The 11,678-nt window shown below is 45.9% G+C and overlaps 1 protein-coding gene and 3 non-coding genes across 4 annotated transcripts; all 4 read left to right on the plus strand.

Annotated features, from left to right (window-relative positions):
- Positions 1 to 4,621: 4,621 nt before the first annotated feature.
- On the plus strand, positions 4,622 to 11,276 carry HSPA8 (heat shock protein family A (Hsp70) member 8). The gene is made up of 9 exons (XM_035138752.1): positions 4,622 to 4,754; positions 6,575 to 6,784; positions 7,614 to 7,819; positions 7,910 to 8,062; positions 8,163 to 8,718; positions 9,035 to 9,237; positions 9,665 to 9,863; positions 10,107 to 10,339; positions 10,906 to 11,276. Exons 2-9 carry the CDS (start codon positions 6,580 to 6,582, stop codon positions 11,089 to 11,091), a joined length of 1,941 nt encoding a protein of 646 aa, XP_034994643.1. The 5' UTR covers positions 4,622 to 4,754; positions 6,575 to 6,579; the 3' UTR covers positions 11,092 to 11,276.
- Positions 8,868 to 8,955, plus strand: LOC118097432 (small nucleolar RNA SNORD14). Its single transcript, XR_004694042.1, has one exon. It is a non-coding gene; the product is annotated as a small nucleolar RNA SNORD14 (small nucleolar RNA).
- LOC118097430 (small nucleolar RNA SNORD14) lies at positions 9,438 to 9,535 on the plus strand. The gene has a single exon (XR_004694040.1). It is a non-coding gene; the product is annotated as a small nucleolar RNA SNORD14 (small nucleolar RNA).
- On the plus strand, positions 10,577 to 10,674 carry LOC118097431 (small nucleolar RNA SNORD14). The gene has a single exon (XR_004694041.1). It is a non-coding gene; the product is annotated as a small nucleolar RNA SNORD14 (small nucleolar RNA).
- Positions 11,277 to 11,678: the final 402 nt, after the last annotated feature.

The following is an 11,678-nucleotide window of genomic DNA, read 5'->3' on the forward strand; positions in this document are numbered from 1 at the left end:
ATAGGAACCGCTACAGCGGGAAGGTAAACAGCGTTTCCATGTGCTGCTCTGGTTTGCCAGAAGCGGCTTTGTCATGCTGGCCACATGACCTGGAAGCTATACGCCGGCTCCCTCGGCCAATAATGCGAGATGAGCGCGCAACCCCAGAGTCGGTCACGACTGGACCTAATGGTCAGGGGTCCCTTTACCTTTACCTTATAACTAGAATGCCCTATGGATTATATAACCATCAATGAAGTTATAAATAGATCCGATCTACAGTGGTTTAGTCACCCTTCAGAACCAACAACCCTAGCAAGCACATTTTGACATAAGATGATAGGGACAAAGCTTCCCTCTGACAACCTCAAACAGATCCATCAGTATCAGGATTAGAGGTGGGAGAAATTTCTTCAACTTCAAAGAGCCTACTTGAAAAAGAAAACTTTTAACAGGCTAATACAAGGACATCCTAATTTTGCCCCCAAACCAAAGGGATTTAGTAACAATTGGGGGAAAGAGAAATTTGTGTATGAATAAGTGCCCCAAAATAATGAGATTGATAGGGAAATAAATTGCACACAACTTTCATTTTTCACCCAAAAGGTGGGCAGTGGAATTTCCACATCAATAGTCAGAGGATAGCAAAAAAGGATTTCTTTCATGTGAGGAATTAATTGGAGCAAGAATTAGCCATGGTTTACAATGGCCCAATTCCCATGCCACTGTAAACCACAGTTAAAATAAATTCTGGTTTAAATATGAACAAAACTAGATTACTATTTGTGGTTCTTTTGGAGAGGAGGAAACTATGGGTCTGGGTCTGAATTAAGTCAGACCACTTTTTAAGTCAGACCACTTCCCCAGGAATGGGGAAGGAAAAGCACTAGCACAATGCACACTCAAATTTAATCCATAGTTTATTTTAACAAGAATTTAAAGGAGCATGCAAACCAGGTCAATGCAATAAAAATACATTTACTCAGAAGCATCCAACTAAATTTAATGGGCTTTACTCCTCAGTAAGTACACTTCTATCTGCCAGCAAGCTTATGCATATTACTAAAAAACAAGTTCCACTGTGAAATGGGATTTTCACAGAGAGAACATGGGACGCTGCTGCCTTACCATGTCAGACTATAAATCTATCTAACTCATTATTTACACTTTGGCAGCAACTGTTTCAGATAGTATTTCCTAATGCTTTCAGAAAATGCCAGGGATTGAACCCAGGCCCATTTGCATGCAAAGGAAGTGCTCTACCACTGAGCTTTCAGCCCTTCCCCTTGCACATTAGGCCTACACCTTTAATCCCAGAACCAAGCATTCCTTTTCAGGGCTAAACTATGAAAAACGTGAATAATTCATTTGCTTTCTTTTGTGCAACTGTCTGCTGGTCATCAGGCATCTAAATTACAAGAAAGACCTTCTAAAGCACGGGTGTCAAACACAAGGCCCGGGGGGCAAATCCGGCCCACCAGACTTCGTCATTTGGCCCGCCGAGCGCCCCAGCCAGCGGGACCCAGCAGCAGGACCTTGCTGCTGAAGCGCCACGCCGACAAAGCACCGACAAACAGCTGGGGCCTGGGGGGGGTAGAAAGGCGGCCGGAGCAGCACTGCGTGGAGCACCCCGAGCCACAGCAGGAGGAGGCAGCTTGCCGGGTCAGCGCCCAGCAGCGCCGCACGGAGAGTCCCAAGCCTCTGCGACGCAGCAGTGCTCTGTAGCACTTTGAATCCTCCTCCTCCTGCCACAGCTCGGCGCCAGGAAACGGCTGCTGCTGCTGCTGCTGAAGCACAGATAAAGCACCCAGCAGCGCCGCGTGGAGGAGGAGGATTCAAAGTGCTACAGAGCACTGCTGCGTCCCAGAGGCTCGGGACTCTCCGTACGGCGCTGCCGGGCACCGACCCGGCAAGCCGCTGCCTTCTCCTCCTCTTGCCTCACCTCCTCCTGCTGCGGCTCAGCCTCATGAACGTGAGCTCAGCAGCGGCTCAGCCTCACGAACGTGCAACTCTGAGGCTTTACGCACATCTCCTAAAATGGATACCCGCTGCCTCACGCTGCACGGGAAATGCTTTTTGCCCCTGGGTCCCTTTGCGCTCTTTTCTGGCGCTGAATCAAGGCGGCAACCCCCCCTTCCCTTTCTTTCTTCCTCTCTCTCGTTCTGATTCTTTCTTTCCCTCTCCTTCCTTCCTTCTTTATCTCTGTCTTCTCTCCCTCTTTCTTTTTCTTTACTTCTTTATTCCCTACTCTTCTTTCTCTCCCCTCTTTTCTTCCTTCCTTCCTTCCTCCCTCCCCTCCCTCTCCCTCTCCTCAGAAACATAGGATGCTGCTTTATACTTCTGGCCCTTAAACCCTGGAACCAGGAGAACAGCTCCAGTGAGTCAACCTCAGCCAGTCCCTTTGGTGAAGGGTGGTGGCTCACTGGCAGAACATCTGTCCTGCATGCAGAAGGACCCCAGCATCTCCAGGTACCAGTAGCTCTGCAAAGCTCCTGCATGAAATCCTAGCGAGCCTCCACCACCCAGTGCAGTTACCAAAAATCATTTTTCAATAAATTGTACAATAATTGTACATTTGAATATCTACTTGCCATTATTCTGACTATGTTAGTTATTACTTACATTATTACAAAAAAACAGTAATAATTGAATGCAGTGACAATAATTTATGATAAGAAAGAGTGGACACATAGTCCTACAGATACAACCGGCCCTTTGAGGGTGACCAAACTGCTGATGCGGCCCCCCGATGAATTTGAGTTTGACACCCCTGTTCTAAAGCCAGAAATACATAACTCTGTGTCAGAATGAAACTAACCACCGTCCATCTCAGCATCATATATTGTTGAGGAGAGATGTGGAGCTAACTGCAAACAAGGTTGACAGGGGCTCAGCTAATCTGTTACAGTACCTGATTTTAGTACCTGGGCACTACAGTACTGTATATGAACTTAAGAGGGAAAAACAAAGTGTCACCCCATTAGGGGGGGGGAGAGCAGAAACAAGACCCTTATTAGGCCAACAAAAATGGAACACAACAGGAAACAGGAAGCAAACTTTCAGCTTCTTCTTTACTCTCCAACAGGCTGTGTGGTAGGGGGGGTGGGAGGAACAACTTGGGGTTGTTGTTGTTTGGTAAACCCTTTGGAGGGCAGTTGTTGTTGTTTAACAATCAATAGGTATGTAAATCATACAAAATACAGTACAGTAATGAAATCTAACAGCCACAGTGTGTGCAGTGGTCTGAGATTTTGCTTAATAAATTCCCCTCTGGACTCTGCACCTGCCAGGTGGGATTCAGAGCAGACCCCTTCCTCCAGCCTTGTACCCATTGAAGATTTTATTCACACACACACACCGCCCTTTCTTCACTCACCCTTTCTTCCCTGGCTGGGCAGGGGTAGGCAGATACCATTTTGTAGTTCGCCTCATGTACCAAAATGTATTGGGCCAGCCCTTGCCTTTCCCCGTGGCGCTTATGCAGCTTTCAGGTTATGCCTGGGGGTGGGGTGCAATGTGCCCTTGAGCATGTGCAGAATTCTATAAAGGCAATTCCCTCGCACAGCAGGTCGGCAAAGGGAGAAAGGTTAAGACTATCGGTTTCAGAATGCCCTTCAGAAACTCTCTCATATTACAACCAGTGTGGCATAGTTGATAAAAAGTGTCACGACTAGGAACTGGGAGCTCACGGCATGTGACCTTGGAAAGAAGCCAGTTACTGCCTCTAGGCTTAACCTACCTCACAGGGTTGCTGCGGAGATTAAATGAGGGGAAAAACCACGTGCACCACCTTGGAGAAAAAGGTGGAATATGAATGCAATAAATGAAAATAGGTTTTTTAAAAAAGCCACAACAATCCTAAGTGTGGTGAGTCGATTTACTTTCTCTCGAGATAGTTCGGCATTGTCCACCCCTTGGCCCCCGAGCATGCACCGGCCGTCCCCAACTAACCCCGGCCTTGGCCGTCAGCCAGCGCCCTGCGGCAAACGGGTCTCGCTAATCCGCCATTTTGTGCCAGACTCTCTCCTTCACTTCCAAAAATGCGGTTGCCCTCGTCCCGCCCACTGCCTTCCCGCTCCGTGAGGTAACCAGCGATCCGATTGCCCAGCTTCTCAACCCTTCCTCCCGCGCTACCATCTCATTGGTCACTCCCCACGCCCGTCCGAATATTCAGTTTGCACTCAGCTCGGCTCCCCTTCTCTCTCCCTGTCTCATTTCTCCGCCCAATCCCTCCAATCGGGTATTGTGTAAATATTGGGGGGGGGGAACCCGATTCTGCGAGGGATTGGCTCCACATCAGAACACAAAAGACAGAAAAAGAACAGGCCCAGCTCTCCGGTTATGCAAATAAAGGCGGCCGAGGGAGAAATTTCATTGGGCCAGATCCACGTCGTGCAGCTCAATTTCTCTCCCTCCCACCCACATACAATGTCTTGCCGCGCTGGGAGAGATGAAAGTTCTAGAACCAGAAGAAGGAAGGAGGAGAAAGCCGGCCGGCTCCCGTTGACTCACTGGTTTTCCCCGCCCCCTTCGCTTTCCTTTGTTGCGTCACATAGGCCTCACGCAATGCCTCTACGGCCATTGGGTGAAGTGGGCGGGGAAGGCGGGCGACCGACGCGGCAGGATTGGCCCGTCGGCCGGAAAGAGGCGTGGCCCTTCTGGAAGGTTCTCCCGCAGTATATAATGACTTGTGGCTGGGCCGAGAAAGCCGCTTTTTATCCAGAGCTACTCGAAGCAGCTACTCGTTTCCTGGTTTTTGAAGGAAAACGAAGCAGGTAATTTCTTTGAAGGGGGGCAGTAATGCAGAGTGGGTGTCTTTATATGCGCTAGTTAATGGGTAAATTGCAGATGATTCATTGATTTATTTTCCTTCTGTGATTGGGGTGGAGGAGAGTAGAGAATTTGCTAAAGTGAAAAAAAACCCGTGTTGCTCCTTAATTTCGCAGGCTTCCGATTCCTTTTGTTCCATTTCCTTTCAGCTCTACAAAACGTCTTTCAAGCCTCTTTCTCCTCTGCGCCCCCCTTCTCTAACGTAGAGGTCTCTGCCTGAGTCGGGGGGGAGGGGGGGTCACAATGGCGCCTGGAACGGGTGTTCCTTTAGGGAAACCGATAAAAGGAAAAAAAATTAAGGAGAGGCTCCGCGAAACGCATCGTATTAAAGAAAGAAAAGGAGGAAGCGCGCGCGCGGGGGGGGGGGAAGATAATAGTATGGCTTGGCTTTGGAAAAACTAGGCTAAATCTGCTAAGGCGATTAAAGTACACGTGGGCGGGCCGCCCTCCTTTAATAAAGCAGCTGCATTGCATTGGCCTTTTCTTTGAACGGGGGAGTGAAAAGGAAGGTAGGGTGAAGGCAGACTGAATTCTGCTACGCATTTGTTCAGCCTATGCCCCGTTAAACCAAGCTATAGGATTGCACGGGCAAGCCCGTTGATTCAATGCGGGAAAATTAGGTGGGGGCAACCCCAGTTAAATACGGGGTTAAATATCCCCCTTTCCCCCCCACGTTTATGTATCGTGTGCCGCTAATCCAGTTTTACTTGGATGAGGGGAGATTAACGAAATCAGAGGGCGTCTTAATCATTAGGACACCGAGCCCAGGCGCTAAGCCTTAGAAAATGGGAGCGGGCGTTATTTTCCCGATGACCTTCAAATATCGAGGCAAGGAAGTGAGCCGCAGATGGCAAGGCGGGGCAGGATTGCTGTCTCTCTGGGCCGTAGATAATTGGATTCTTGCTTTAAAAGCGGAAGTTGTAAAGTAACTGCTGGCGAAAGGTCTAGTTCCTTTTTAGGGTGAGAAGGAGGAATCTTATGTCTTCTCCCTTCGTTGCTGGTGCAGGAAGCTTACCTAATCGCCCTTTCCTTCCTCCTCCCCGCCACGTGCTCAGCAGCGCCCTCGGCCGGTTCCGGCCGGCATCTTTGCACGTGGTATGGTATTGCTCCTCCCATACGGCGAGGCCTCATGCTCCAAATGCAGGCCGCGGAGGGAGGGGGAAAGAGGTTACCAGAATCCATCGCGCAGCCCCACCTCCTTCCCTCCGCGCGGGCATGTCGGGAAGAGTAATTCAATCCTTCCGGTTCCCCTCGAGGCTGGAAAGACGGCGCTTCCGCCTCGGCCACGTGGTGGCTTCTCCAAAGTCGCTCCACCGCCTTCAATCCCCATTCTTTTGGTTCAGATTTGCAAGTCTGGGAGCCTGGTGGGATATGAAAATGGAATGCGTAAAAGCAAACATAATTTTACATCCGAGCAGTGGGACTCTAAGCAAGAAACGTTTTGGGAAAGAGGCCTAGTCCTGCACAAATAATGCTTTGATTTCAAGGCAAGGAAAAATTCCAAATTGTTTCAGAGAGCTAATCTACTGGTAGTTTTATGGCCAAATGGGGATTTAAATGGGTAAATGGTCCTCTTGGCCATTTCTGAAACTTCACTAGGCTGGCTCTAGGATAAACGTTTTACTAAATAGTTCTTAATGTCTTAATGATTGTTCTTAATGTGAATCGGCTGACATAGTTTTTGCTTCCAATATGTTGCTTTCTCATGCTTAAACATTACAGGTATGAATTGTTGATATCTAATTAAATGTTACTGTGTTCACAGCTACAATGTCTAAGGGACCATCTGTTGGAATTGATCTTGGCACCACCTATTCCTGTGTGGGTGTCTTCCAACATGGCAAGGTGGAAATCATTGCCAATGACCAGGGTAACAGGACCACTCCCAGCTATGTTGCTTTCACTGACACAGAGAGGCTTATTGGTGACGCTGCAAAGAACCAGGTGGCAATGAACCCCACAAACACAGTCTTTGGTAAGGATCATTAAGACTCTCTGGAAGCATTTGTCTTGCACAATAGTCATTTAGATTAAGGCTTGCTTAAGGTGTTCTGTCATACAACTGCTGTAATAACAAGATTGGGTAATAAAGTATTATAGTAGCAGGGCACAGCTAATTAAAACTTGGAACATTTCAAAAGCCAGCGGAGTTGAAGTTTCTCAACACCACTTGAATTATATTTAAAACCACTTCCTTAAGGGAGTCACTTCCCTGACCATACCACATGCCCCATACGAATAGCTGCATTAGTGGCAAGAATATCATAGTGCTGTGGAGAAGGCTTAATATGTCCACCTGGAGTTTTGGGAAGATTTGGTGTTTTATTGAGTTGTATAACCCTTTGTGTGTGCTCCCTTCAAATTGGAAATAAGCCTTGTGGCAACTTAAAAGGCCAACAAGTTTGTTGCAGCATCAGGTTTTATGGATCTGTTTAACTTAATTCTTACTAGGCAGAGATAAGTACATATACATACATATACTTGTATATGTGGGTGTATAAAATGTTTCTTTAGTAGAATGTAAAATTTTACATCTATACGTACATTTTATTTCGTGTACAAATTCAATTAATCAATAAATTCAGGCATCTTTCCATTAAGTTGCAGCATTTTCTGCTAAGTGCATGTATGCTTTGAAAGTTGGTATAATTAAATCTGAAATACCCTTTTTTGCTGCATTCAATCTAACATAGCTACTTTTTTGGAAACTGTTCAGACTAGAAAAGTGCAATGTGCCATTATTAAAATGATACAGGAAGTCACCAGTGAAGGATTACTAACAAGTAACTAAAATATTTTAATAGATGCCAAGCGTCTGATCGGCCGTAGATTTGATGATGCTGTTGTCCAGTCTGATATGAAGCACTGGCCTTTCACTGTGGTGAATGATGCTGGCAGACCAAAAGTCCAAGTGGAGTACAAAGCAGAAATGAAAAGCTTTTATCCAGAGGAAATTTCTTCCATGGTGCTAACTAAGATGAAGGAAATTGCAGAGGCATACTTGGGAAAGGTGAGGTTTTTAAATGATAGCATTGCAATCGCAGATTGTATGCTGTATTGTTTCCATACTTTAACACGAGTTTCTTTTTACCTTTTGCAGACTGTTACAAATGCTGTTGTCACAGTCCCAGCTTACTTTAACGACTCCCAACGCCAGGCTACAAAAGATGCTGGAACCATTGCTGGTCTCAATGTGCTCCGGATCATCAATGAGCCAACTGCAGCTGCTATTGCTTATGGCTTGGACAAAAAAGTAAGTGGTGGGAGCCATCCCAGTCCATGGTGAGGAATATCTGGGTATTGCTCATTTGTGTTTATTTCCACTTACATTTTCCTTTTATCGTGTATCCTAGGTTGGTGCTGAGAGAAACGTGTTGATCTTCGACCTTGGTGGTGGCACCTTTGATGTCTCTATCCTCACCATTGAGGATGGCATCTTTGAAGTAAAGTCAACTGCAGGTGACACCCACTTGGGCGGGGAAGACTTTGACAACAGAATGGTCAACCATTTCATTGCTGAATTCAAGCGCAAACACAAGAAGGACATCAGTGAAAACAAGCGAGCTGTTCGAAGACTCCGCACCGCCTGTGAGCGTGCAAAGCGTACCCTCTCCTCCAGTACTCAGGCCAGTATTGAAATAGATTCCCTGTATGAGGGTATTGACTTCTACACCTCAATCACCAGAGCTCGCTTTGAGGAGCTGAATGCTGACTTGTTCCGTGGCACTCTTGACCCTGTGGAGAAAGCCTTGCGGGATGCCAAGCTAGATAAATCTCAGGTGCATGATATTGTACTTGTTGGTGGCTCCACTCGCATCCCCAAGATCCAGAAACTCCTTCAGGATTTCTTCAACGGCAAGGAACTGAACAAGAGCATCAACCCTGATGAAGCTGTGGCTTATGGTGCAGGTCAGTACTAAGAGCTAGTAATAGTCTGAAAGCTTATCAGCAATGCACCCTTGCAGTTACACCAAAACTTTGGGGGCAATATACCTGTAGATTAAGCATGTGTTACACGCAAGCCAAGAACCCAGAGTCCTTCCTGTAAACTTGATTTCTTGCACTGATGACTGGTTCCAAATCCATTCGCGGTTTCCACCAGAAGCTGATAATGATGGTCCAAACCTTCCTTGGATGTCTGAGCGAGTAGAATTATTTATGGGTATTAAAAGGGGCATAGTGTGTGCTTTGGTTTATGCATAACCTTCCCCCCTCCTTTTTACAGCTGTTCAAGCTGCAATCTTGTCTGGGGACAAGTCTGAAAACGTGCAAGACCTGCTGTTGCTGGATGTCACTCCTCTGTCGCTGGGTATTGAAACAGCTGGTGGTGTCATGACTGTCTTGATTAAAAGAAACACCACAATTCCCACAAAGCAGACTCAGACCTTCACCACGTACTCTGATAACCAGCCAGGTGTGCTGATTCAGGTATGGTAAAAATGTTTCATAGGTGTTTGGCTAAAAATACTGCCATTTAATCTAGGGCTAGCCAAAATTGTGCCCTCCAGATGTGCTGAAACTCTGGCTAACATGACATTTGACAGTGTTTGTTTTAGTTTACGGGAGTATCAACTTCTGGGGGACATCACATGAATTACTCTGTGTAAGGATAGCAGGCTGGTGTTTGGTTGCAATGATGAAAGAGATTCCAAAACCATTCGTAGTTTCCACCAGAGGTTGAAAGACCTATGTTGGCTCAAAGTACCTTCCTTGGATGTCTGAGCGACCAACTGACTCATAACTGCTTAGTTTCCTATTGAAGAAGTTAATTTTCAAATGCATTCTAAACCTATAAATAGAGCCCTTTACACTTGTGAAAGACACTGGCGATAAACACTTTATATTGTTTTTATAGGTTTATGAGGGCGAGAGAGCAATGACAAAAGACAATAACTTGCTGGGCAAGTTTGAATTAACTGGCATCCCTCCAGCTCCAAGGGGCGTACCTCAAATTGAAGTAACATTTGACATTGATGCCAATGGTATCCTCAACGTGTCGGCTGTAGATAAGAGCACTGGCAAAGAGAACAAGATCACAATAACCAACGACAAAGGTAAGTTACTGGGGTGGAAATAAGTTTATGAAATGGAAGTAGGTAACTCAGTATAGATGAGCCAAAGCTAATTGACCTAATGTTCAGGCCTTCCCACTGGCATCAGTAGGCTCCCTTTGGAATAAGATGGTAATCCAGATGCCAGGATGCCTTTACTTCTTTTAAAAAAAAACCTAGGCAGCAAATAGTGGTTTGACTGCCAAAAAAAAAAACTTAACACAAGATTTATTTTATTCTTCAAAGGCCGTCTCAGCAAGGAAGACATCGAACGTATGGTCCAGGAAGCTGAGAAATACAAGGCTGAAGATGAAAAGCAGCGTGACAAGGTGTCGTCCAAGAACTCCCTAGAATCCTATGCTTTCAATATGAAAGCTACTGTGGAAGACGAGAAACTTCAAGGCAAAATTAGTGATGAAGACAAGCAGAAGATCATGGACAAGTGTAATGAGATCATCAACTGGCTGGATAAAAACCAGGTTTGTAGCTCCGCCCCAACCCAGATATATAAAGGAAGGGGTTTTTACACTTCAAGCCTCAAATAATAGTGGTGGAAAGCATTTAAACGTTGCTTGTCCACAAAGCTGTTCTGTATGGCAGAAGGCAGCCTACACTTCAAAAGCTAGCAAGTGCGTAGGGTGGCGCTACAAATCTTTAAACGGTGGGTCTGTCCTTGATTTTTAAAAAGGTGTGGAGTAGAGTAGTAGCCCAGTGGTTTGCAATGATGAAAGAGATTCCAAAACCATTCGTAGTTTCCACCAGAGGTTGAAAGACCTGTGTTGGCTCAAAGTACCTTCCTTGGATGTCTGAGCGACCACTTGGTAATCTCTTATCTTGGGCATTGCAACCCCCAATTGCCCAGTAAAGACGCTTTATGCATCATACGAAACTAGGCAAAGTTCACTTAGAATGGCTTGTATATAGCTTAATATGTGATGCAGTAACTGTGTGATGTGGTAACTGGGTTTAGCCAAGCATCCTCCCTTTTTATACGACTGTACAGGGAAACTACTAACACGGATGCTTTTTTCCTGTATATTTTCAGACAGCTGAGAAGGAAGAATTTGAGCACCAACAGAAGGAGCTGGAAAAGGTTTGCAATCCCATCATCACCAAGCTGTACCAGAGTGCAGGTGGGATGCCCGGAGGCATGCCTGGTGGCTTCCCTGGTGGTGGAGCACCCCCCTCTGGAGGAGCATCTTCTGGACCAACCATTGAGGAGGTGGATTAAAGCTCTAGAGAGGACATTTCTGTGGACCACCTTCAGAACTGAAGGACTCAAATTACAAAGGGCATTCTTGATACTTTGAACATGTGCACAGGGAGGGGAAGGCAAACACTGCACTTTACCAGTACTGTATAAAAGTAGAAATGCAACTTGAGTCCCAATAAACTTATTTAATTGGCAACATTAAATATTTACTTGTGGTGCTTCCTTAGTAGGCAAAAGCAGAATCTTAACATCTGCTATCCTTATTGAGTCAAATAGCAGGTGGCAAAGTAAAATCTGGATTGCTGAATATCTGGCCTGTGGTTTAAAATGTTAACAGATAACAAGCCCAGAACCTGGCAAGAGAAACAGCGGTAATAAAATGTTGGGTCTTCAGATTGACACCAGCAGCAATAAGTGAAGGTCCCAGAGACTGGAAGGATTTTTGTAGGGAGTAATTGGTAGCAATTTTTTATGCAGCTGTGTTGTTTCAAAGGGATACAGTCTGGGTTTCCCCCCCTCATGATACAGCCAGAGTGAAATAGGTGAAGTAGAACAGTTTCTGAATTTGATGGGGTGCAGGTATAAAAAAACCATGGGTGCAGAGT

The sequence above is a fragment of the Zootoca vivipara genome, chromosome 15 (assembly GCF_963506605.1).
Source record: "Zootoca vivipara chromosome 15, rZooViv1.1, whole genome shotgun sequence".
Lineage (NCBI taxonomy): Eukaryota > Metazoa > Chordata > Lepidosauria > Squamata > Lacertidae > Zootoca > Zootoca vivipara.